Source organism: Mobula birostris, chromosome 21, assembly GCF_030028105.1.
Source record: "Mobula birostris isolate sMobBir1 chromosome 21, sMobBir1.hap1, whole genome shotgun sequence".
In the NCBI taxonomy this organism is placed as follows: Eukaryota; Metazoa; Chordata; class Chondrichthyes; order Myliobatiformes; family Myliobatidae; genus Mobula; species Mobula birostris.
The window spans coordinates 58,583,493-58,611,164 of NC_092390.1; the positions used below are offsets into that span (position 1 = coordinate 58,583,493).

The 27,672-nt window shown below is 41.7% G+C and overlaps 1 protein-coding gene across 3 annotated transcripts in view; it reads left to right on the top strand.

The window, feature by feature from the left end:
• The window catches only part of LOC140185981 (hyaluronan-binding protein 2-like), a 56,955-nt gene extending 38,393 nt beyond the window's left edge, over window positions 1-18,562 (top strand). For 2 of the 3 annotated variants that reach the window (XM_072239798.1, XM_072239799.1), the window contains exons 9-13: window positions 2,146-2,425; window positions 4,821-4,963; window positions 5,410-5,544; window positions 9,825-9,970; window positions 17,849-18,562. In XM_072239798.1, coding sequence (XP_072095899.1) covers window positions 2,146-2,425; window positions 4,821-4,963; window positions 5,410-5,544; window positions 9,825-9,970; window positions 17,849-18,004 — 860 coding nt within the window. In that variant the 3' untranslated portion in view covers window positions 18,005-18,562. The remainder of the gene's footprint in view (window positions 1-2,145; window positions 2,426-4,820; window positions 4,964-5,409; window positions 5,545-9,824; window positions 9,971-17,848) is intronic. The other variant, XM_072239800.1, reaches the window with a different exon arrangement.
• The last annotated feature ends 9,110 nt before the right edge of the window (window positions 18,563-27,672 follow it).

The following is a 27,672-nucleotide window of genomic DNA, read 5'->3' on the forward strand; positions in this document are numbered from 1 at the left end:
CCCCACTGATCTCCCTCCTGGCACTTATCCTTGCAAGTGAAACAAGTGCTACACCTGCCCCTACACCACCTCCCTCACTACCATTCAGGGCCCCAAACAGTCCTTCCGGATGAGGCAACACTTCACCTGTGAGTCTGTTGGGGTCACATACTGTGTCCGATGCTCCCAGTGTAGCCTCCTGTATATTGGGGAGAGTTGGTGCAGATTAGGAGACAGTTTCACTGAGCACCTACACTCAGACCACAGAAAAAGCGGGATTCCCCACTGACCACCTATTCCACTTTCCATTCCCATTCTGATATGTCTATCCAAAGCCTCCTCTACTGTTATGATGAGGCCATACTCAGGTTGGAGAAAAAACACCCTATATTCCATCTGCGTAACCTCCAGCCATGATCGTCGATATCTCAAACTTCCGGAATGACCTCCTCCCCCCCCACCACCACCCCCCGCCGCCACTTTCACCATTCCCCATCTCCTTTCCCCTCTCTCACCTTATATCCTTGCCCGCCCATTGCCTCCCTCTGGTGCTCCTCCACGCTTTTCTTCTTCCATGGCCTTCTGTCCTTTCTCATTTGATCCCCCCTTCTCCAGCCCTGTATCTCTTTCACTAATCAAATTCCCAACTCTTTACTTCACTTGTCTTTGCCCCTCTCCTGCTTTCACCTATCACCTTATGTTTCTCCCTCCCTTCCCACTCCCCCACCTTTTAACTTTACTCCTAATCTTTTTTTTTCTAGTCCTGCTGGAGGGTCTCAGTCCAAAATGTTGACTGTACTCTTTTCCATAGACGCTGCCTGGCCTGCTGAGTTCCTCCAGCATTTTGTGCATGTTGTTTGGATTTCTAGCATCTGCAGACTTTCTCTTGTTTCAGTTTTATTCTACCAGGTTATGTCATTAACTTGAATGTCATTATCAGAATCAGGTTTAATACCATCGGCATATGTCGTGAAATTTGTTAACTTTGCAGCAGTATTACATTGCAATACATGATAATAGAAAACGAAACAGTGAATTACAGTAAATATGCACACACACTATATGTATAATAGCTAAATTAGATCAGTAGTGCAAAAGTGTGGTAGTGTTCATGAGTTCAATGTCCATTCAGAAATCTGATAACAGAGGGGAAGAAGCTGTTCCTGAATCGTTGAGTGTGTGCCTTCAAGCTTCAGTACTTCCTTCCTGATGGTAACAATGAGAATAGGGCATGCCTTGGGTGATGGGGGTCCTTAATGATGGATGCTGCCTTCTTGAGGCACCATTCCTTGAAGATGTCTTGGATACTGTGGAGAGCTAGTACCCATGATGGAGCTGACTAATTTTACAATTCTCTGCAACAACCTGTCAGAATGCTCTCCATGGTACACCTGTGGAAATCTGCAAGTGTTTTAGGTGACACACCAAATCTTCTCAAACTCCTAATGAAATATAGCTGCTGTCTTGCTTCTTTATAGCCGCATTGATATGCCAGAACCAAGTTAGGTCCTCGAAGATATTAACATGCAGAAAATTCCAAACCTTCCGTAGGCTAATGAAATTTCACTTAGCTTACAGTGTATGGACTTGGCTATGAAGATCCTAGTCTGTATACGGGGATCTCAACAAACCCTTTTCAGACCAAGTTTCAGATTTAAAATGCACTTTATTCTTCTTCTGGTCAGAATACTCTGGAAGTGTAGAGTAAGTTTGTGTTTAGTCAAGCTTGCTTTGTGACGAGAGTCCTTGATAAGAATGGTTTGGACCCAAATACTGGAGTATCCACAGCAAGGATTGAGACACGGTTTCAAACTGGATCACGAACCTGATCACAAAAGAAACATTAGACCAGATCATGAGTAGGCTTACGACTGAACACCAAACTTCTGTTCAGGTGCTCCTTAAATGCTCAATCCTTGGCACCCAAAACATGATTGCCAACTAGTGGGACTGTCCTGAATCTTTAAAAGGGCCACGACAACTACCATAATCTGGGGAGTTAGTGCGTCTAAACCTCAGAAGCTGGCACGATGGGGACTTGGTGCAATAGTGGTGAGAACTCCAAACAAATCATTCCAAACAGTATCTGGGACCAGGAACGTGCTGCTTGGACAAGGATTAGAATTTAAATTATTGGTAACCAAAAGCAATTTGTAATTGATGTAGAATACACCCTCATGCCTGAGGCTGAACCTGACACAGTCACCGAGACCATTGCTGCAACAGAGCGCCCTCAAACCTTTGAAAGCTGTGGTAAAGCATTAAGCTCCAGGCGAAGTATAGCTCGTATCTATGGTGGAAGGAAGACAGTGCTTGGCAGACACCCTTGGCAAGCATCTTTACAACTAAAATCTCATGTAGGTATTTATGAAGAAGGACATCTATGTGGAGGGGCCTTGATTGCACCTTGCTGGGTTCTTACGGCAGCTCACTGCTTGGAAGTAAGGTATGATAGCACAAATTATCAATGTAACTGTATAATCTGAAGGATCTGGAACTAGAAGCAATATAATTAATATCATGCAGATAATTTAAATAAATATTATTTTTTTTTAATTATTTCTATTTGGACTTAAAAAACATCTAGTTGGGTAAAAACAAAAAAAAACTGCAGATGCTGGAAATCTTAGGTAAAATCAGAAATTGCTGAATACATTCCAAAGGACAGGCATGCACTTTTACAACAGAGCAAGTGGCTACTGACTAGCTAGGGCAGAGGGGGTATGATATGATAGGCAACATAAAGCTTAAAGTTACCATGTGGTATGAACATTCGACAAAGCTACATGAGAGAGACCGAACACAGTTCTTATGACTGCTTGTGTGACTGTTTTCCTGACAGCTGTCTAAGTACCAGGTGCTGGTTTGTGGGACATTGGTTACTTCCAGAGATAAATCTTAGTCAACATGATTTCCTGAAACAGATATTAAACAGAAAAAGCCGATAGAAATTGTGGATGAAGTCACTACCCAACAATTCTTAAACTCATCGTGAATACAGAGATGCACAAAGTGCAGGAAATCAAACTGTGTTGAATTTGGTTTAAGGGAAGGAGTTGAACTGAAAACTATTCCAGAAGCCCATCCTCTGAATTGTTTCTATCCAATGAATTTCAGAATAACATGGATGCACAAAGATGTGAATCCATTCTTGTAGTGTGGAGAAAATCTCCGGCAGTTTGTGACACAGTTCCTTCAATTAAAATTCTCTAAAAATGAACACAGTTGACAGCTGATTCAACTAATGCTCTTTTGATACTTGAATTTATTTTTAATGTAGATATGATTTGAATTCCTCTATTCAAACTGTGCAAAAGCTATATAACATTGAAAGGATCTCATTTGGTCGGGGATGAGCGTGGATGTTACGCCCCAGCAGTCTAGGTAACACACAAGCCAGTCTGCAAGCCAGGAAGAGCAAGTTGTTCCCCATGTGGCAGACACCCCCTTTCCACTCAGCTAATGAATCCAAAACCCTTTTATATGCCATGGACCCCTGCCATGTGGATCCCAGATTAGGAACCCCTGATCCAAGGGAACGACAGAGACCAGTACAGTTTGGCACCAGTGGCGTCGCAGGAGTTGCCAGTCAGCATTGAACCCAACATAGGACTGTCTTGGGGAGTTCAGCTCTGGATGTTTCCTCAGTATTTACTCCTAACGTTTTCCCCATGCATGGGTATAGCCCCAGGCAGTGGAGGCTTGAGATCAGAGTTTTCCTTCTCTGAGAGAAGCTGCCAATCATGGCTGGTGAGCCCCATCTGCCCAAAGCAACTGATTTTACCGAACCGGTAACCCGCCTTTGCCCCTTCTCCTGTCAGTAGAATTGGTTCTGCTGGTCTTAGTAGCTCAGCCACACGTGAAGGCCTGGAGCCGGACTTGGTTGTCAGGGGATATTTGAGGTGCACACTATTTGGGGCATTGAATAAGTAGAGAGAGGTTATCCCCATTACCACCTCCCTGGCTATAACAAATCCCTTGTAGTCTCCTAGTAATACTTAAAATAATTTTTAAGCAACTTACCATTAACTATTATGTATTCTAGGTAATACACTCAAAATGCTGGAGCAATTCAGCAGGCCAGGCAGCGTTTATGGAAAAAAGTACGGTTGACGTTTCGGCCCAAAATGTCAACTGTACTTTTTTCCATAGATGCTGCCCAGCGTGCTGAGTTCCTCCAGCATTTTGCATTTGTTGCTCGGATTTCCAGCATCTGCAGATTTTCTCTTGTTTGTGATGTATTCTAGGTACTGACACTTACTAGTTGCTTGTGTTTAGGAAAAGACAATCATTCCCATATCTTTTTATGGAATATACCAGCATATACAATATTTCCCAGATTCTGTGTGATTACCTCAGATCAGCAACAGTTTTTCAGTATTTCTCAGGAAAAAGACACAGTTCTCTAAATTGGCATTAATGTTGGTTGAGGCAAACAATGCAAAAGTTATTCTGTTCAATGACCATTACTTATCTTGAATTACTTGTCAATATTTTGGAGGGAATTTCGGACAAATCCTAGCTCAATCAATCAATTAATGGCATGATGAAAGCACAAAGTAATAGTTAAGTATTTCCTACAAAAATTGCTATGAAATAAAGTAGAGAAATTTGTAAAATAAAAACAAGCAGAATAACCTACAGAGAATACATAACAGAAAATATAGATAGCTATATTCTTTGATTTTTTTTTACATGAAAACCTTCTAAATTACCTGCCTGCAAATGCTTAGCTATTGTGTTGCATGGGCTGATATGGAAATGACTGCATAGCAGAATTTAATTTGGGCGCTAATTTCCAATAAAAATATACTTATTTTTAACTCCTCAATGATTTGTAGCCAACAACCCAAGCACTATCAAATATTACTCGGGAAGCATAATATAGAATACACGGAACTCAATGAACAAAAGTTTGATGTTGAGAGAATAATTCTACATCCAGAATATCAAGAGACAGACAGAGCCTTATATAATGATATTGGTGAGAAAATTGTTTGTATTCTCATCTATTTCTCATCCAATTTGATAGAGTGTCAAATTAATTGGGTGGTTGGATTCAATTATAGTTACTCAGTCCCTTTGATTAATTAAGAGTAATTTTATAATTTTTTCAAATTTTGTAACTTAAGCATGCTATATGCTATAAAGGTATCTGAACTCCCAGTATTGTTATCACTAGATTCTAAGTTTAAATCACAGACAAGATTCACTTTATTATTAATGATTCCCTGAATAGATTTGTTTTTCACAAATTTGTTTTGGTTCCTTTTTTTAAATCCATTTCTCCTTTTCAAAGTTATAAGCAGTTATGAAGTTTCACCGTGACTAATTCTAAGAAAATTATAACAACCCAGAACAGAAAATCTTACTTAAGCTGCGTTGTAAATTTGTTTGTGAAATCCTAAGTTAGTAAAACTTATCTTTCAGCCTTAGTGAAGTTGAAACATATTGATGGATGGTGTGCCAATGAGACCAGATATGTCAAAACAGTATGTTTACCGGATCGTAATCCACCTCTCAACGCGTCGTGCTACATTTCAGGATGGGGTGTGACAGAATCAGGTAATCAAATGCATCATGTTTTGTTTTTCATAAAAAATGTGAAAGTTCTGTGTTTAAAATCCAGTACCCACCCAGACAAGTCTCATCAGAGTGAGCAACACACACAAAATGCTGGAGGAACTCAGCAGGCCAGGCAGCATCTACAGAAAAAGAGTACAGTTGACGGTTCAACTAAAGGTCTCAGCCTGAAACACTGACTGTTGAGTTCTGAGGAAAGGTTTTTTGCTCAAAATGTCAACTGTTGAGCCCTGATGAATTGGGGCAGGGGGGAGCAGGATTCCGGATTTTTGGATCATTGGGATCTCTTCTGAGGAAGATATGACCTGTACAAAAAGGATGGGTTACATCTGAATCTGAGGGGGACCGATATACTTCTGGGCAGGTCTGCTAGGACTGTTGGGGAGGGTTTAAACTAATTTGGCAGGATGATGGGAACCAGAGTGACAGGGCTGAAGATGGGACAGTTGGTATACAATTAGATGCATTGTGCAATGAGACCATGAGGAAGGACCGGCAGAAGACAGGGAAAAATTGCAGTTGACAGGATGAGGTGAATTTAACATGGGGTTAAAATCGAAAAGGGTGATCAATACAGGACTGAAGGTGTTATATATGAATGCAGGCAGTATACAGAATAATGTAGATGATCTTGTAGCAAATTTAGAGGTTGGCAAGTACAACATTGTGGGCATCACTGAGTCGTGGCTGAAAGAAGAGCATAGTTGGGAGCTTACACATTGTATTGAAAAGACAGGCAGGTAGACAGAGGGTGTGACATGGCTCTGTTGGTTAAAAATGAAATCAAATTCTTAGAAGGAGGGGACATAGGATCAGAAGGTGTAGAATCCTTGTAGATAGAGTTACAAAACTGCAAGCGTGAAAAAAAACCCTGATGGGAGTTTTATACAGGCCTCTGAATAATAGCCAGGATGTAGGATAGAAAAGGCATGTAAAAAGGCAATGTTATGATAGTCATTGGAAATTTCAATATATAGATAGATTGGAAAATCCAGTTGGTGCTGGATCTCAGGCGAGTGAATTTGTAAAAAGTCTATGAGAAGGTTTTTTTTGAGCTGCTTGTGGTTGAGTTCAATAGGGCAAAGGCAATTCTGGATTGGGTGATGTGTAATGAACCAGCTTGATTAGGGAGCTTAAGGTAAAGGAACCCTTAGGAGGCAGTGACCATAATATGATAGAATTCAATCTGCAGTTTGAGAGATAGAATATAAAGTCAGATGTATTAGTACCCCAGTGGAGTAAAGTGTATTACAGAAGCATGAGAGAGGGGCTGGCCAAGGTTGATTGCAAGGGAACACTAGCAGAGATGATGGCAGAACAACATTGGCTGGAGTTTGTGAAGGCATTTTGGAAAGTGCAAGATAGATACAGTACATCCCAAAGATGAAGTATTCTAAAGGGAGGATGAGACAACCGTGCCTAAACCGTGCCTAACATGGGAAGTCAAATGCAGCATAAGAGCATAAGAGAAGGCATGTAATATAGCAAAAAAAATAATGGGAACCCAGAGAACTGGGAAGCTTTTAAGACGTACAGTAGGCAACTAAGAAAGCCATAAGGAGTGAAAATATGAAATATGAAGGTAAGCTATCCAATAATATCAAAGAGGAAACAATATTTTTCATATATAGAAAGAGTAAAAGATAGACGAGAGTGGAGATTGGACCACTGGAAAATGATGCGGAGGTGTAGTCATGTGGGACAAAGAAATGACAGATGAATTTAATAAATATTTTGCACCTGTCTTCACTATAGAAGATACTAGCAGTATACAGAAATTCAAGGGAGCAGAAGTGAGTGTAGTTACTATTACTAAAGAGAAGTTTGCTTGGGAAGCTGAAAGGTTTGACACTAGGTAAGTCACCTGAACCAGTTGGACTACAAGCCAGAGTTCTGAAAGAGGTAGATAAAGAGATTGTGGTGGCATTAGTAATAATCTTTCAAGAATCACTAGATTTTGGAAGGGTTCTGGAGGGCTGGAAAGTTGCCTAGGTCACTCCAATCATTAAGATGGAAGGGAGGCAGAAGAAAGGAAATTATAGGCTAGTTGGTCTGACTTCCGTGGTCAAAAAGACATTGGAGTCTATTATTAAGGATGAAGTTTCAGGGTACTTGGAGACACATGAGAAAATAAGCCAAAGTCAGCATGTTTCCTTAGGGGAAAAACTTGCTTGACTAATCTGTTGGAATTCTTTGATAAAATAACAGGCAGGACAGATAAAGAAGAGTCAGTGGATGTTGTTTACTTGGATTTTCAGAAGACCTTTGACAAGGTACTGTACAAGAGGCTGCTTAACAAGATAAAAGCCCATGGTATTACAAGAAAGATAATTACATGGATCAGAGATTGGCTGACTGACAAGAGACAAAGAGTGGGAATAATAGGGGGCCCTTTCTGTTTGGCTGCAGTTGGCTTGTGGTGTTGTGCTGGGGTTGGTGTTGGGACTGATATTTTCCACATTGTTTGTCAATGATTTGGATGACAGAATTGATGGCTTTGTGGTCAAGTTTGCGAGCAACTCAAAGATAGGCAGAGAGGCTGGTAGTGCTGAAGAAGCAGGGAGTCTGCAGAAGGGCTTAGACAGATTGGGAGCATGGGAAAAGAAGTAGAAGATCGAATATATTGTAAGGTCATGCACTTTGGTATAAAGAAATAAAGGTGTAGGCCATTTTCTAAATAGTGAAAATTTAAGAATCAGAGATGCAATGGGACTTGGAAGTCTTTGTGTAGGATTCCCTCAAGAATAACTAGTAGGTTGAGTCAGTGGTATGGAAGGTAAATGCAATGCTAGCATTCATTTAGAGAGGACTAGAATATAAGAACAAGGATGTAATGCTGAAGTTTTATAAGTGTAACCCCCTCACCAGGCACGTATGCAAATTTTACTTACTAGCTTCCTCCGATATCAGTCCCATGACTTGGCAGTGAGAAGGCCATCTTTCATAAACACTATACATCTAGAGTCAATATGATTTGGGGTTCAACCAAACAGGAACTTCATGGTGTGCTGATTAAATAAACTTCAATTTGAGCGAATGCTGTGTAAATACTGCCCATACACAATGATTGATCAGCAAGAAATAACAGATCATAAAATTATAAAGAAAGCATATTTGCTCATTTCAGCTTTCTCAGTTATTAGGAAAAAGAAAAGAAAGGGCCCATTACAGATAAACCAGTCCAATGTGCTCAAATCTGTTGGAGCTCGTCTCTTCCAAAACTGGGTATTTGGGTATATCTCTTACTCACGCACTGGACCCGCATTCTGCGTGAAAGCATCCACCAGATTTTTGAACTGCCCTTGAAGACCAGTTCAGGCAAACTGGCTCTGTCTCTCAGGAGCATTGCATCTGCTCCTTGGAGCCATTCATCTGTACGATGCATTTCTTGCAACGGGGACTCTCCTTCCAAAGGCATTCTGTGGCATCGTCCCTTCAGTACCTAAAGACCCCAAACCAGACTACTGTCCATCACAAAACTCTCTCTGCCCTGCTCTCTCTGTAATTGTCTCCAGATCCCACCATCCCGATTGGCTGACACTACATTCCTAAGTTGGACAACAGAGCTTCTTATCTTTAGCCGAAACCAATCAGCAGGACACATAGCTTTTGCAGAAAACTGCTAAAGTGAAATTTCTGCAGCATAGAAGTAGAAATCCTAACCTGGGCATTACATAAGGCATTGGTCAGACTGCTGCTGGAGTATTGTGAGCAGTTTCGAACCCCTTATCTAAAAGACGTGTTAGCTTTGGAGCAAGGAGTTTCATGAGAATTATTCTGGGAATGAAAGAGTTAACGTATGAAGTGCATTTGATGGCTCTAGGCCTGTACTCACTGGAGTTTGGAATAATGGGGGGGGGGGTGGAATCTCAATGAATCCTATTGACTATTGAAAGGCCTAGAAAGAGTGGATGTGGAGAGGATGTTTCATACAGTGGGGAAGTCCTGGAGCAGAGCACGTAGCCTCAGAACAGAGATGAGAAGGAAATTCTCTAGAATGTCACCAGAAGGTGGAGAATCTGTAGAATCCATTGCTACAGGCAGTTGTGGAGGCCAGGTCTTTAAATATACTAAAAGCGGAGGTTGATAGGTTCTTGATTAGTCAAGGCATCAAAGATTAGGGTGAGAGGGCAGGCCAATGGTGTTGAGAGGTTTATTAAATCAGCCACGGTGGAATGGCAGAGTAGATTTGATGGGCCAACTAACCTAATTCTGTTCGTATGACCTATCATCTTATACAGAATGGTTTTCCTTTTTTCCAGGAAGCAGTTCAGATTATTTATTGGACGCATCTGTCAAGTTAATCCCTCAACGATCTTGCAACAGAGTCACATCTTACAATCGTGTCCTTGATGCATCAATGCTTTGTGCAGGAAATTTAGAAAAAGGTGGAGTGGATGCTTGCCAGGTGGGTTGCCCCTTTCCTGATTCCTTTAACGATCCATGTGTATCTTTGACTAGTTCCAGCAGGTCTAGAAAGCATTTGCATAAATACATATGCAAAAAAATTAAGTTAGATGCATCAAAACAGAGGGTAGATTTATCAACCTCTAAGGCCTGGAGAAGTGCATTAATCTTTACTGTGAATCAATGTTTGATTCATTTGCAAATTATAAGCGTCCCTTCCTCTACCTAAATGTATGGTCAGGTTGAAGCATCGGGGAAGGGTGAGGAGGGATCGCGAAAGTCTGCTGTGGGTTGCCCCACATTCATTGTGAATCCTTTTGCACAAGTGGCCCACCCACATTGTTAGTGCTCACTCTATGCACTCTGTGACCACTTTATTGGGTACACCTGTACATCTGCTTATTAATGCAAATATCTAATCAGCCAATTGTGTGGCAGCAACTCAATGGATAAAAGCATGCAGATATGGCCAAACATCAGGATGAAGAAGATATTTGATCTAAGTGACTTTGACCATGGAATGATTGTTGGTGCCAATCAGGGTGGTTTGGTTATCTCAGAAACTGCTGCTTTCTTGGGCTTTTCACTCTCAACAGTCTAGCAATTACAGAGAATGGTGCAAAAAAACAGAAAAACATCCAGTCCAGTGAGCGGGAGTTCTGTGGGTATGGACACCTTGTTAATGAGAGAGATCAGAGGAGAATGGTCAGGCTGATTCAAGCTGACAGGAAGGAGACAGTAACTCAAATAATCACGAGTTACAACAGTGGTGTGCAAAAGAGCAGCTCTGGGTGCACAGCACATTGAAACTTGAAGTGGACAGGCTGCTGCAGCAAAAGACCACACCGGGTTCCACTACTGTTCCTAATAAAGTAGCCCCTGAGTGTAAGAGTCCCTCCCTCCACTTGAAGATATGTTCAGGTTGAAGCATTGGGGAATGGTGAAGAGGGGTCCCAATTATCTGCTGTGGGCTGCCCCACGTTCATTGTGAAACCTTTGCACAAGTTCCAAACCATTCAAATTACAAGTGGCTCAATTTTATATGTCCAGATACCTTGTATAGACAACAGACATTGTAACTATGCTATCCACACAGGAAACCTGGAAGAAAATTCAGCGAACTGGAAATCAGGGAATACAAATTAGTTAACTCATATTGTGTAGAGCCCATGGAAAAAGTGCCACCCAATAGAATTGTCAAGCCAGAATGCCTTATTTCACTAGAGGTAGATATGGGACAGATTAGGAGAAAGCAATAGGTAAAACAAGTCACTGAGGAGTATTGATAATGGCTGGGGTCACCCGTCTTGTAAAGACACTGTCCAGAAGTTAGCAATGGCAAGCCACTTCTGTAGAAAGGTTTGTCAAGAACAATCATTGTCTTGGAAAGACCATAATTGTCCATGTCATACGACACAGCACATACTGGATGAATGATCTTCCCAATAGCGAAGTGAATATCTGACCCATGATTGTGCAATTATTTTCTCCTGAGTCATGATCATCCTCTATTTATTCCCTATTTCTGGAGTTCTGAAAGATATGAACTTGACTTTCATTATTTTGCAATTTAAATTCTTTAAAGATTTCAAGATTTAAAAGACAGTTTAGAAGAAAGGTTCTTGGATAAGAAAAGGTTAAAGCAGGGGCTCCCAGCCTGTGGTCAACAGACTCCTTGCTTAATGGTATTGGTCCATGGCATAAAATAGTTGGAACCCACTGGTTTAAAGGAATATGGGCAAACATAGGTGTATAAGACTAGCTTCGATGTGCATCATAGTCAGCCTGAACAAGCTAGGCTGTAGGACTTGATTCCTGGCTGTATTGCTCTATGATTCGGTAGTATAGTGGTTAGCACATTGCTTAATAGTACAGGACTGGGGTTCAATTCCCACCACTGCCTGTAAGGAGTTTGTACGTTCTCTCTGTGACTGCGTGCGTTCTTCCAGGTGCTCCGGTTTCCTCACTCATTCTAAAGACATACCAGTTGGTAGGTTAATTAGTCATTGTAAATTGTCCTGTGATTACACTAGGATTAAATTGGGGGATTACTGGCTGGCGCAGCTCGAATTGCTGGAAAGGTGTTGCATCTTAATAAATAAATCAAAAAATGACTCCATGATATACTTCTTTTACTTCAAATATTTCAACGGCTGTTTCATTCTTGCACTTTCCATGTAACGTCATCTCAGCTCAAAACAAGCGTATAGTAGTGGTACTCTCTGCCGACTTTGAACAGGGTTTACCACAAAGGGTTAATGATCCCTGCGATAGGTGTGCCCTCCCCCTGCCCCGCTCCCTTTTCTGAATGGATTCCTGTCAATGGGAATTCTAGGTGTAACACCTGTGATGTTATAAAGTCGGTCGGTTGTCACCCAATTGCAATTCTCAGGCCAAAAAGTAAAAGCCACATTTTTTAATAGTTTTTATTTAATAATACACAAACAGGTAAAAATATACTTTGACATGAGTGTCATTAAGCAAAAAGCTGAGTAATTATTGGTAATCTTTATGATAATGCAAAAATCTGTAATTCTAAAGGACAGAAATTAGAAGAGAATAGAACTTTATTGTCATTGCTTAGGACAACAACACTACGGTACTACTCCAGTCTGTGCAAAACAGATATTTACAGTTAAATTACAGTACAGCTAATTTTTTTTAAAAATCACATATTTACATGCAACAAATGACTTTGATAGTCCATAATACTCAAACAGCCTTCGGGAAGGAGCTGTGTTTCAGTCTTACTGTCTTGGCCAAGGTGTTTCTCTATCTCCTACCAGATAGCAGAAGATGGAGCAGACAGTGTCTGGGCACTGATGTTATGAGCACTCCATAAGCATCAAGAGCTGTAAATTGTCTCCAGGTCTGGTAGTTGAATCCCAATGATCCTAATCACTTGTTGGAGTGCTTTGTGATCTGTCCTGCTGTAGCTAGAGTACTACACTGTCATTCTGTATGTTAGTATGCCCTCTATTGCACATCAATAAAAGTTGGCCAACAATTTTTGAGGCCGATTAGCTCTCCTTAATCACTTCAGGTAGTATAGCCACTCTTATGCCTTCCCTACTATCGAGGTCTACCTTCAATATTACTAGTCCTCTTTTATGTATGCTAAACACACGATGGATTGCAATAAACTCCTAATATCTCATTGAGGTTAATGGAGACAAATCTCTGAAGAAGAGTTTATCTCTTATTGTATTAAATATTCCTTATATTGAATGTACTGATACTGAAATGTAGTTTTTGCTAAGACCAGATAGTTTGCTTAGGCATACTGTGTAGCTTAAAATAGGTCATTATAAATGTATTAGCAATGTGTAAAATTGTCAGGGTATTTTGCAAAGACGCTCATTCATAAATAGCTTAAATGGAAGAGTCAATTCTCTCGGCTGCAATGGGAAAGACCGCAAGCAGCCAAGCTGTGGGAGACTAAATTGTTGACAGCAGCCTCAGAGATGCTCGGTTAAACTAGGAAAGGGCAGAAATACCACCATTGCTGTCATTTCTGCTCCAATAATAACAGAGAGCATCAGTAATCTTGCGGTCATTACTGGTGCAAATTCTGGACCATTCCTTTCTAACTTACAAAGGTTCTGTGGCTCATGGAGTCTCATTCACTCTGGCTGGAATTTGCCTACAGTGTTCAATTGTGAAAATTGATGTGAAAAATCTATTCAATATGTTTCCTATATCCTAATCATCTGTAATAGTTTTACCCAATTTATCTTCTAATAGACCCATCTGGTCCATGACCTTCCCTTTACCACAAACTTGGTCCTAAAGCACTTTTGGCTGCACTCTATAATTTGCCTTTCTTTTCTGTTTGCATTTTTAATCCTTTCTTTAGCTACGTTTAGTTGTCTTTTGTATGATTCCTCCTGTTCGTTAGTTTGTTTGAGACTTTTAAAATTTATCTGCTTGATTTTTAGTTTCTGTCCAGTTTGTCTTAAGCTACAAAGTTTTGTACATTTCTCCTATTTTATATAGATTTAATTTTGTCGAAGTCCGAAGTTCCACCATTTGTAAGACTTTTCTAATGTATTACTTTTAACTACAATTTTGCAAATGAGGAAAATCAGACAAAAATCCACAGATTCTGTAAATCCAAAATGAAATAGGAAAATGAACATAGTAGAACGGGCAGCACCTATAGATAGGGAAACAAAGTTAAAACTTCAGATCCCAGACCCTTCTTCAAAACAGACCCCATAACTAGGGCACCTCTGAAGAAGGGTTCTTGGACATCAAATATTAGATCTGTTTTATTCCTACAGATGTTGTCCATTGCTTTCTGGCTTGTTTCAAATCTTCAATAAGGCTTCCTTAACTTTAAAATGATACATAACATCCAAGGACTCACGATTTCCATGAAATTCCAGTTTATATGCATGCTGAACGGCAAGAACAGCGGGATATATACAGAGCTAAGGAATCTCTTGGCCAATGCATCAGATAAAAGCTCTGCCATTTTACCTCAGCTAATTGTGAACAATGCAGGACAATTAAGCAGTCAACGGGGGAGGAGATGACTCCACGAACAGCCCCTTCATCAATGAAGGCAGAGCCCAGCATGTGAGTGCTAAATGCAAGGCTGAAAAATTTGCAACTACATCCAGTCGGAACTACTCAATATGTGTTCCTCTGGTGAACGTTATGGAAACCAGGCTTTAGACAAGTCAATTCACTCCAGACGATACCAAGAAAAGTCTGAGAGCATCAGAAATAGCCAAGGCTAAACAACAAGACATACAGCTGTGGTACTGAAGACCTGTTTCAGAACTATTTGTATCTCTAGCCAAGCTGCAACATATAGTTACAACACTGGCACTGACCATATACATTTTGTTTATATTTACAAGATGATATAAGGTGGTATCAAAACTGTTATCAAGCTTTTAACATCAAAACTGCATAGTGTCATCAGTGAACCCTGGTAAAACTGAATTCAAGGTGGAAATCTCATACCAATGTTTGGACTTGTACCTCATACAACAAAGATGATTATGATTATAGCGTAGTGGTTAACACGATGCTTTACAGTACCAGCAACCTTGGTTCAATTCCTGCCGCTGCGAGTTTGTACGTTCTCCCCGTGACCACGTGGGTTTCCTCCTGGTTCTCTGGATTCCTCCCACAGTCTGAAGTCACACGGGTTGGCAGGTTAATTTGTCATTGTGAATTGTCCTGTGATTAGGCTAGGATTAAATCAGGTATTGCTAGATGGTGCTGCTCAAGGGGCTGAAAATGCCTATTCGGTGTTGTATCTCAATAAGTAAATTCCTGGGATATCATGTCACGCAGAGTGGTGTCCAAGTTCCAACCACTTTCAAATGCGCTGTGAGTGATCTTTCTGCCATTAGGTCAGAAGAGGGGATGTTCACTTTTGACAGTTCAGTTCCACTCCCACTCCTTAGCAATTGAAACAGCCCATTCCTTGATGCTGCATATCCCTTACAATGTACTGAAACATGGTACCCCACAGATTTGGGAAGAACGTGGCAACCAGGATACCACCCCTTGCAGGTTACAAACCATCCTGACTTGGAAAAATACCATCTTGCTTTCATTGACCCAGTTTCAAAAAATTTAAATTCCCTACCAACATCACTATTACCAAAAGGACTGAACCAGTTCAAAAAGAGATCTCACCACCAACTTCTGAAGAGCAGTTAGCAATAGGCAATAAAGATCAAGATCCTAATTAATAAAAACTTGAAATGGATGGTACAGTGTTACGGATTGAGAAACCTTGTTGATCCTGTACTCTTTGTGAAGGTTGTACGTTCTGGACATGACAATTTGGATTTTCTCTGGGTGCTCTCCATTTTCCACCCACATCCCAAAGACACATGGTTAATACATTCATTAGCCACTGTGCATGCCCCTGACCGTGTGGGTGAGTGGAAAATTCTGGTTCTGGACATGGGGAGAGTGCGATGCAGGGAAATGGATTGGCTCTGTGAGCCAGCTCAGAATCGATGGGCTGAATTGACCTCTGTCTGTGTTAAAGGAACACATATCACTTTAGAAATGTGGTAGTGGGCTGAAGATACGTCTCTACCAAAGGAAGTGTGAGGCGCCCCTTCCCTATGCTAGTATGCAGGTTACCCTTGGACAAGATGTAGCACCTGCTTAGACCCCCCCCCCACCCAATTAGGGTCACATGAAGCCATGGGACCAGGTGGTGGATGGTTGTATAAGCAGCTGGTGCATATCGCAAGTCCAGGTTAAGCGACTACTGATGCCAGGCAGACAATCTCTGAAGAGTATTGATAATGGCTAGGGTCACCCACCTTGTAAAAGACACTGCCCAGAAGAAGGCAATAGCCAAGCATAAACATGATCATGTAGACGATGATTGCACATGCCATATGACACGGCACATAAGATGATGATGATGCCTCTGCCCTGACAATGGCTATTGAAATTTAAATTTTGAAGCTAGGAACAATTTTAAGAAAAAGGTAAAGCTGACAACTGCTGGGTGGGAGATCTAACTGTGAAATAGACTTCTTAAATCACCAAGTTCTAGAATATTACTGTATATAAACTTTCGAATACACTGGCCCTCTTCCCTGCTCGCAGTCTGTAAAATAATATAAAAGGAGTAACCACTTGGTCAATATTCCAGAGAACTGTTGCTTCCCAAAGCACAAATTATGACTTGTTCTCTCAGCTCCATCCTACACAGTTCTGTTTTGAGAAGTCCAGGATTTGCATGATGTTATCTGATCTACACAAAGGAAGCCTTGGGTTCGCTGTAGTTAGTTTCTGTTCACCGCAGTTTGGAAGAGGGATATAATTCCAGGAACTTGGGCCAAATTGTATCAGTCCTGCTGCAGTTCTGAAGCAAACCCGTAATAGTCAACATGTTCTAGAAGACTGATATGGATGCACATCAAAGCCCACTGAGGTCCAGAGGCACCCACTCCACCACTCTACATATAGAGACCAGCCATGGAGTCTATATGTGCTGTGACCCAGCATATGAGGGCAAGCTGTTTGTTAGTCTCACACCAAAAAGCAAGGGAGGATCACCACAGGAAGGATGTGGAACACATGACAGAGAAAGAGAGCCGAACACAGGTACAGACACACCAAGCCCTGAGATACCAGGCAAGGTCATTTGCACTGAGCACTAGTAGTCAGCATCAAACCAATGTCACTAGGGCCACAGCACTGTGTTCCCAATCTCTAAAATGATATAAAAGAAATAACCACTTGCTCAAGATTCCAGAGAACTATTTCTCAACTAACTATAACAAGCAAAAGTCAAACATATACAGTACTATGCAAAAGTCTTAGGCACAAATTCTGTATATAGCTAGCGTGCCTAAGACTTATGCACAGTATTGTCTTTGTCAGCATGAAGCGGAGAACGAGTTTGTAAATCAGGAGGGAACAAAGGACATTGGGAATGGTGAGGGTGGAGCACCACGGGAGGGGTGTGGGACAGGGGCAGGAGTGCAGACACACCCAGCCCAGAGACACCAGGCAAGTTAATTTGAATCCAAGCAATTGGTTTATTGATTGTTACAGAATGTCTCTCTGGTGATTTCTGCTCTCGTCCTCTTTTTCCGACCACGATTCTCCTCTCCCTGCCCCCTTCCCACTTTCAGTCCACAATAGAGACCTATAACTGAATCAAGTTTATCATCACTCACATAATGTCGTGAAATTTGTTGCTTCTTTGCAGGGGCAATACAGTGCAATACAGGAAGTTACTACGGTACACTGGAAAAGTCTGAGACACCCTAGCTATATACGTGTGCCTAAGATTTTTGCTCAGTAATGTAAATTAGAAGAGGAACAGAATAAGTGTAAAGAAATGAGAACAATAGATTAATGCAATGCTGTTCACTTTGTACAGGGAGACTCTGGAGGACCACTGACCTGTTTGAAAGATGGACACTACGAGATCAATGGAGTAGTGAGTTGGGGGGATCATTGTGGAGTGAAGAACAAACCGGGTATTTATGCCCGTGTCACCACCTTCCTTAACTGGATTCAAGGAATAATTAACTAGTTTTTAATTTTTCAACTTGCAAATAAAATCAAAATTGAATTTAATAGCTCAGCTATAGTTTGTGTTACTTACCCTGTATATTAATTGTTTTTAAATATACTGTAACAAAATCAGATAGGCATTTTGCAAAGAATACATTGAAACTAAAAACTCTGTTTAATAATGTGAACACAGGAGATTCTGCAGATGCTAGAGGAACTCAGCAGGTCAGGCAGCATCTATAGAAAGGAATAAACAGTCCATGTTTCGAGCTGAGACCCTTCATCAAGACTGAGTGATGAAGCTTGTCCTGGTGAAGAGTCTTGGCCTGAAATACTGACTATTTATTCCTCTTGATAGAATCTTCCTGACCTGTTGAATTCCTCCAATATTTTGTGTGTGCTGCTCTGCTTATAATGTATCATCCCAACCACTGCTTATAGGAATAATTCAAAAGTTAATACATTGCATATTTTCATATAGTTATGGCAGAGAAAGTGATGAATATATCTCCACACTGATATTGGAATGGCTGAACAATATTTTGTATTTCAATTTTAATAAATTGAAACACATTAATTGCCTTTTCATTTACTTATGCAGTGTTTAACCAGGCATAATATATAATAAATTTCATTACAACCCTCAGACCACTTCATGATAGGAGAATCTACAACAGCTGGTGACTGTCTACCATGTTATTGTATAAACACGCAGAGTGCGGATAATCCGTCTCTGTCTTTGCCACTTTTAACAAAGAAATAAACAGCACAAAAATCTCCCAAAGTCATGAAGTGATAAGTTAATGCATTAAGTATTTGAGAATAATGAGAATCTTATTAAAGATGTCTTTTATAACAACGTATTTATTATAAAACTCTATCATGTTTAAGAGAAGCTTGGATAGGTACATGGATGGGAAGGGTGTGGAGGGCTATGGTGTGGGTGCAGGTCAATGCAACTAGGCAATTTATATGGTTTGACACGGACTAGATGAGCCAAAGGGTCTGCCTCAACACTGTACTTTTCTTTGACTGAAATGGGTTGAAAACTGGCAGATGGAATTTAGCTGCGGACAAGTGCAGTGTTGCACTTCTGTAGGACTTACCAGGGTAGGTCTTACACAGTGAACAGTGGGGCACCGAGGAATGCAGTAGAACACAGGAATCTGGGAATACAAATCCATAATTTATTGAAAGTGTCATCACAGATAGATAGGGTTGTAATGACAGCATTTGGCATGTTGGCCTTCATAAATCAAAGTACTGAGTACAGGAGATGGGATGGTATGTTGAAGTGTATAAGATGTTGGTGAGGCCTCATTTGGATATTGTGTGCAGCTTTGGTCACCTACCTACAGGAGAGATGTAAATAAGTTTGAAAGAGTACAGAGAAAATTTACAAGAATGTTGCCAGGACTGGAGGTCTTGAGTTACAGGGAAAGATTGAATAGGTTAGGATTGTATTTCTTGGAACATAGAAGATTGAAGGGAGATTTGATAGAGATTTGCAAAAATTATGAGGGTCATAGAAAGGGTAAATGCATGGCTTTTTCCACTGAGGTTGGGTGGGACTACAATGGGTTAAGGGTGAAAAGTGAAAAATTTAAGGAAAACATGAGGGGAAGCCTCTTTACTCAGAGGGTCATGAGAATAGTCATAGACATAGTCATAGTCATACTTTATTAATCCCGGGGGAAATTGGTTTTCGTTACAGTTGCTCCATAAATAATAAATAGTGATAAAACCATAAATAGTTAAATAGTAATATGTAAATTATGCCAGTAAATTATGAAATAAGTCCAGGACCAGCCTATTGGCTCAGGGTGTCTGACCCTCCAAGGGAGGAGTTGTAAAGTTTGATGGCCACAGACAGGAATGACTTCCTATGACGCTCTGTGTTGCATCTTGGTGGAATGAGTCTCTGGCTGAATGTACTCCTGTGCCCACCCAGTACATTATGTAGTGGATGGGAGACATTGACCAAGATGGCATGCAACTTAGACAGCATCCTCTTTTCGGACACCACCGTCAGAGAGTCCAGTTCCATCCCCACAACATCACTGGCCTTACGAATGAGTTTGTTGATTCTGCTGGTGTCTGCCACCCTCAGCCTGTTGCCCCAGCACACAACAGGGAACATGATAGCACTGGCTACCACAGACTCGTAGAACATCCTCAGCATCATCCGGCAGATGTTAAAGGACCTCAGTCTCCTCAGGAAATAGAGATGGCTCTGACCCTTCTTGTAGACAGCCTCAGTGTTCTTTGACCAGTCCAGTTTATTGTCAATTCGTATCCCCAGGTATTTGTAATCCTCCACCATGTCCACACTGACCCCCTGGATGGAAACAGGGGTCACCGGTACCTTAGCTCTCCTCAGGTCTACCACCAGCTCCTTAGTCTTTTTCACATTAAGCTGCAGATAATTCTGCTCTCCCCATGTGACAAAGTTTCCTACCGTAGCCCTGTACTCAGCCTCATCTCCCTTGCTGATGCATCCAACTATGGCAGAGTCATCTGAAAACTTCTGAAGATGGCAAGACTTCCCCCTCACCAGAATTAATAGCAGTGATTACAATCAATTCATTAAAAAATACAAAGCTTTTAGCCTGACAGGATAGCAAACATTTTCCACCTGTTCTGATGGGCTAGGCACTTTTCAAGAACAGTTATAAATAAATAATACCTGTTATCATTTATCATTACTTCCTTCAGCAGTCTGTTCTGCTGCAAATTTTACTGACCAAGTAAAATTATCACACATTTTGGATAGGTGTTGTAGGGGCCAGTAAATGAATCCTGCCCACTTCCCAAATACAATCTACAACACAAAGCCAGCATTACACACGTTGACCTCATGGTGTCTTCAGAACACAACGGCAAGAAAGGAATACAGGTGGTAGTGGTGTCAGTTTAACTGACACCTAATGCATTCGATTCTGAGGGAAAACTCTCGGAAGGGCAGATGAGCTGGCACATTTACCATCCAACGGCAACAGACTGCAGTCAATGTGGCTTCCAGCTGTTGCACACCTCATTATACAACTGGCACCAGATGGGCAAGGTCAAAGAAGGGGAAAGGCTGCTGTATAACCCCTCCTCCACTTAAGGAAAATTTATGCATAGCCCTCTCATCGTGATCATCTTTGCTTTGAAGTGGATTGCATTAATTATTTTAGAAATGGGCACAGGAACTACTGAATTCCAGGAATGCATTCAGAGAAGATCAAACAAACTGGCATACTTCTAGAAATTTTAATCAAGCGCCCTGGAAGTGGAGCACATGCTCTCATTCAGAGGACAGAGGCTCCGTTCCTTTCTTGTCCCTTCTGTCAGTAGCCAAGCAAAGTTCCCATGCTTTTAAAGTCATATCTCTGCAATGTTAGTCTTCCTCCTGTTTATAGACTGCTGAGGGTCCTGAACTTCACACGGTGCCAACAGTCGTTTCTCAAATACTTAGATATTGAAGGATCTTACTGTTTAAATCTGGTCAATGACACTTCTAAAACAGTTTTATGTGTTTCATCCTGTCTGGAAGCGATTCACACCTGTCTGGGGTGATTCTTATTATCTCTTTGCCTGTTTCATGCATTGTCAACATCATACAAGATTAAATATCATCTACTTGTGGATTAAGTCTATGGTGTCAGCTTCTTTTATGTTTCAATTCTTCGCACTAAGGCAGTCAGGAAGGCTGCAGTAATGAAGGCAGCTGCGAAAACATAATCTTTCAACCTCCTGAGTGTGAAATTGAGGTCAGCAGTACTCTCTCTTCAGCAGCTCCAGGTTCAGTATTCGGAGTAAACATGGCATCCACCACACAGGCATGCCCCATGAAGCTTGACAATATTGCTCAAGACTTCAGTGGGTGACAAAGAAGAGGGAGCAGCCGCAGATGATAAACACTTATCATCATCATTACGTGCCGTGTTGTATGACGTAGGCGATCATAGTCCTATGACCATGATGGTTCTTGGTACATTTTTCTACAGAAGTGGTTTGCCATTGCCTTCACCTGCACAGTATCTTTACAAGACAGGTGACCCCAGCCATTATCAATACTCTTCAGAGATTTCTGCCTGGTGTCAGTGGTCACATAACCAGGACTTGTGATATGCAACAGCTGCTCATATGACCATCCACCACCTGCTCCCATGCGTCACCTGACCCTGTTTGGTAGGCTAAGCAGGTGCTACACCTTGTCCAAGGGTGACTTACAGGCTAGCGGAGGGAAGGAGTGCCTTACACCTCCTTCAGTAGAGATGCGTCTCCATCCCACAACACAATGCTAATACTGCCAGTTTCAAAACCCACCTTCCAGCCTATGACCTCTGTTAATCTCACAAGCTGCACATCTATAAAGCAGAGAACACCATTTAAAGGAATCAGTAGCTGCAATTATTAGGTGCTGGTTCATTCCTTCTATTGTGCCAATATTACAAAGTTTTGGTGCTGCTAAAGAGTCTTTGAAGTAGCTAAAGTTCATAGGAAGTGTTATGACAGTGGGGCCAAGAGCACATCGAGGCGGCAGAGCCCGGGTCTGACAGCAAGAAGCAATCTACTGTTTGGCTGATTGAAGCACTGCTCCATATTGAAAAGGTCAGGGTGTCGGGTGCAGGGGCAAGGGACTGGCTGGTGTTCAGCTCGCTGCCGCTATATCCTGTAGCTTCAAAACATTAAATTAATTCAAAAGATGATGGGAGCCCAAAAACCTGGGTGTAACTTCAATTTTACTTTAAGCAAGGTGCACACGTATCACTTGGCAGCACGATGATGTATGCAATTAACATATTTTTACATTTAACCCGTATTTTTACATATAGCTTCGAGGATGTGGACTCACTTTCATGAGCTTCAATTCTGAATGTCATTTGCTTACTTTTACTGTTTGCACGATCAGTTTTTTTCCTGCACATTTGTTGTTTGATGGTCTTTCTTTAATGGATTCTATTGGGTTTCTTCATTTTGAGGCTGCCTTTAAGGAGATGAATTTCAAGTTTGTGTATAGTATACCTACTTTGTCAGTCAATGTACTTTGAACTTAGAATGTTAAAGGTCATTTTTGCCAACCTCTGTAAATCCAGATATTAAGAACAGCTCAAAACCTTATCTGGGCAAGTGTGCAGAATAGACTCTTGAAATAACAGGCAAGACTCCGAGTGTCTTGGCCCAAAACGTTGCCCATACTCTTTTCCATAGGTGCTGCCTGGCCTGCTGAGTTCCTCCAGCATCTTGCGTGTGTGCTTGGATTTCCAGCTTCTGCAGACTTTCCCTTGTTTGTGACCCTCAAAATAATAATCATTAAGGAGGAGAAGGAAAAGAAAGGCTTTCAGCAGGGAACCAAACTCACCCAGCATGTTTAGAAAGCAACCTGCCTATGTGAAGCTCAACAAAGAACACTTTTAGTTCTGTAAGGACGTTCCTTCTGAAAGACTAAGCTGCCACAGATGAACAACACTGCTATGAAGTTAACACTGCCAGGCTGCACATCCACCTTACAGCCTATGAAATCTCTTAGCAGAGGTAAGAGGCTCGAGTGGAGAATAGAACAAGAAAGGAGAGGGAGGGAATTTTTTTTTACCAGAAGGAGAAATTTCCTTCACTCTGTTAACCTCACAAGATACACATGTGTAGAGCAGCTAGAGAACGTCGTTTAAAAGAATCAGTAGCTGCATTTCCTAGTCAAATCTGCCATCTGCTGTGCCCACAATCGCAGACTTCAGAACAGGACAAGGACTGCATTGTTAATGACTGTCAAGGAGATTGAAGAATTGACACACTGCTGAAACTGGATAAATATGAAACATTTTACAGTTTATAAATGTGAGAAATGCGGCAAATGCTGGAAATCCAAAGCAACTCACACAAAATGCTGGAAGAACTCAGCAGGCCAGGGAGCAACTTTTGGAAATGAATAAGCAGTCAATGTATTGGGCCAACACCCATCTTCAGGACAGGAAAGGAAGTGGGAAGACGTCAGAATAAAAAGGTGGGGGCAGAGGAAGGGGGATAGCTAGAAGGTGAAAGGTGAAGCCAGGTGGGTAGGAAAGATAAAGGGCTGAAGAGAAAGGAATCTGATTGAAGTGAGTTGACCATAGGAGAAAAGGAAAGAGGAAGGGACCCAGGGGGAGGTGATAGGCTGATGAGAAAAGGTAAGGGGCCAGAGCAGGGAATATAAGAAGAGAGAAGGGGGAGGGAATTTTTATTTTACTGGAAGGAGAAATCAATATTTATGCCATCAGGTGGGCGGCTACCTCGGCGGGATATAAGTTGTTGCTCTTCCACCCTGAGGCTGGCCTCATTGTAGCACAAAAGCCACATGGACCAATGTGTCAGAATGGGAATGGGAATCACAATTTAAATGTTTGGCCACCAAGGAGTTCGGCATTTGGCAGATGGAACAGATGTGCTCAATGACAGTTTATATCGAATAAGGAAGGTTACTGGGCACCCGGTAGTTAATTATACCTATTTCTGATTCCTGAAGACCAGCTGTCAAAGGTAGCATAATAGGCCACCAAAATGTCACTGACATCACAACGCAGGCACAGTGTGTCAAACCTGGGATGTACAATGCATGAAATAGATTCCCTTTCACCAAGAGCAACCAATGAAAAAAACCCCATGCTCAGGAGTGCTCAATAGCCAGGCACCAGTACTGGTGTCCTCATTCTGTGATGGTCCCATGTTCATCTTCTCATGTGGTGTGAACATTGTTTGATAAACTGGCACTTAGCGGCAAAAACTTAATTATCTGTGAAATGATTGACCTATTAAGCCATTTTAGAGTGCGGTTTAAAGTTAACCAGTCTTCTGATGAAAAGGAGTCACAATTACCTTTCCTTAAGTGGCATTTACATGGCTTTTACAATTCAATAATTTCATCGTCACTCATCACCATCATCGTGTGCCACGTTGCATGACATTGGCAATCGTGTTTTCATGACAATGACTGTTCTTGGCAAATTTTTCTACAGAAGTAGTTTGTCATGCCTTCTCCTGGGCAGAGTCTTTGCAAGACAGGTGACCCCAGATATTATCAATGCTCTTCAGAGATTGTCTGCCTGGCATCAGTGGTCGCATAACCAGGACTTGTGATACGCACCAGCTGCTTGTACGACCATCCACCACCTGCTCCCATGGCTTCATGTGACTCCTTCCTCCCATTAGCCCGGGCAAGGTGTACCACCTGCTTTCCCCGCCCCCCTCGATCAGTGTCATGTGAAGCCTTTGGAGCAGGTGGTAGATGGTCATATGAGCAGCTGGAGCATATCACAAGTCCTGGTTATGCGACCACTGATGCCCCAGACACTGCCCAGAAGAAGGCAATGGCAGACCACTTCTGTAGAGAAATTTCCCAAGAATAATCATGTTCATGGGGGCCTTGATCACCTACATCATATGTAATGGCATATAATGATGATGATGATGACTCAATTCCAAGCACTATCTTGGGAAGAGATCACCAGGCAGGGAGAGAAAAAGATTCAAGAAAGTTCTCAAAGGTTCTTCGAAACATTCCTACTCTTGGCATTCTCTTGCCTATGTCTACACAAAGTGAAGAAGTAGCTCTGATGGTTCATAGGGAGCACACAGAAGAACTGACGAAGCAATGGCTGAAGTGCGTCACTTCAGAAACTGACTTCCCACCTGCCCCATCAGGAACCTCACCTGAGCAAGAGACTGCAGTTCCCACCTTGGCCTAATCCCTCAGCTCGTTGCACACTAAACAAGACTGAAAGAAGAAGCTATGTGGAAGGTGGAAAAACAGTTGAGGACTGGAAAAGGAGGAAGAAGAGGAAAAGAACCATCAAGGACCCCCATCATCCACACTCTCTTCTTATTTCTGACATTGGGAAGGAGGTACCAGAGCCTTGGTTCCCACACCCACCATGTTCAGTAACAGTTTTACCCTGCGATCATCAGGCTCCTGAGCTATCGTGAATAAATTCACTCACCTCAACACTGAACTGATTCAACAACCAATGCACTCACTTTCAATGACCCTACAACTCATGTTCTCAATATTATTTATTTGTTTATGTGTTTATCATTATTGTGTGTTGTTAATTTGCTTAGTTTGTCTTCCTTTGCACATTGATTTTTTGTCAGTCTTTGCATGTAGTTTTTCCATTGATTCTGTTATATTTCCTTGTTCTACTGTGAATGCCTGCAAGAAAATGAATCTTAAGGTAGTATATAGTGACAAATACTGTACCTTCTTTGATAATGAAGGGAGGAGAGACAGCAGCGCGCCGCGCGTGCGCAGCCCTCCGGTGAAAAATGATATCGTATCCGTTAAATAGGGGCCGTGGACAATTCTGATTTGATGGAGAGGGACGTGAAAGCACAGAGGAACATCTGGAGAAATTTCTGAAACGCTCGTTCGCTGCTGTCGTTACTGCGTGGTCGGGAATCTTCCGGAGGGTAGGCCTCAAAATTCCCGGCTTTGCCTGCTGTTGGCGACCGAGATTGAGGTTGAATCGTTCGGACAGAGATGGCGGTCAGTACCCAGTGTGGGAGAGCTGATTCGGAGGCTCGAAGTTTTCGGATGACTCAGAGACGGATTGTGGTCAGGCATGGCAGGGAGAGTTTTTCTTCCTTCTCCCGTCTGCGTGAGATGTGGGATATTTGAGAGACTTTGAACTTTTACTGTGCTCATGGACTTCTTCATCAAGTTATGGTATTGTGCGCTGTTGTAACTATGTTATAATTATGTGGTTTTGTCAGTTTTTTCAGTCTGGTCTGTCCTGTGTTTTGTGATATCACACTGGAGGAAATATGGTATCATTTCTTAATGCATGCATTACTAAATGACAATAAAAGATGATTGCGTGTCTTCATAATCTAATGAATTTAATTTAAATTTAGTTTGAACTGATAATAAACTTAATTTGAACCTATGCTGAACAGGTCAAAGGGTAGAGGTCAGAAAAGACTTGTCCACCAGTCTTCCAGGTTTCAGGGGTTTCAACCCTGACTGATCAAACAAAACTGTTACAGAAACAGCAATGCGGAATCCTTCTACACCTGAGTGCAACAGTACTCTTGAGTCTCCGCCCAGAACTTGCATAACCAACAGTAGTGAAAGCTGAGGGGAGGCCAAATTTGGAGTATTTGGAGTATTGTGTGCAGTTCTGGTCACTTAACTATAGGAAGAATATCAGTAAAATTGAAAGAGTGCAGAGAAGATTTACTAGGATGTTGCCAGGTCTTCAGGAGTTGAGTTACAGGGAAAGATTGAACAGGTTAGGACTTTATTCCTTGGAGCATAGAAGAATGAGGGGAGATTTGATAGAGGTTTACAAAATTATGAGGGATATAGACAGACTAAATGCGAATAGGCTCTTTCCACTTAGATTAGGAGAGATAAATATAAGAGGACATGGCTTTAGGGTGAAAGGAGAAAGGTTTAGGGGGAATATTAGGGGGAACTTCTTCATTCAGAGAGTGGTGGGAGTGTGGAACGATCTGCCATCTGACGTGGTAAATATGGGCTCACTCTTAAGTTTTAAGAATAAATTGGATAGATACATGGATGGGAGAGGTCTGGAGGGTTATGGACTGGGTGCAGGTCAATGGGACTAGCGGAATAAAGTTTCGGCACAGACTAGAAGGGCCAAATGGCCTGTTTTCTGTGCTGTAGTGCTCTATGGTTCTACTGGCACAATGAAGGAAGCCCTGAAC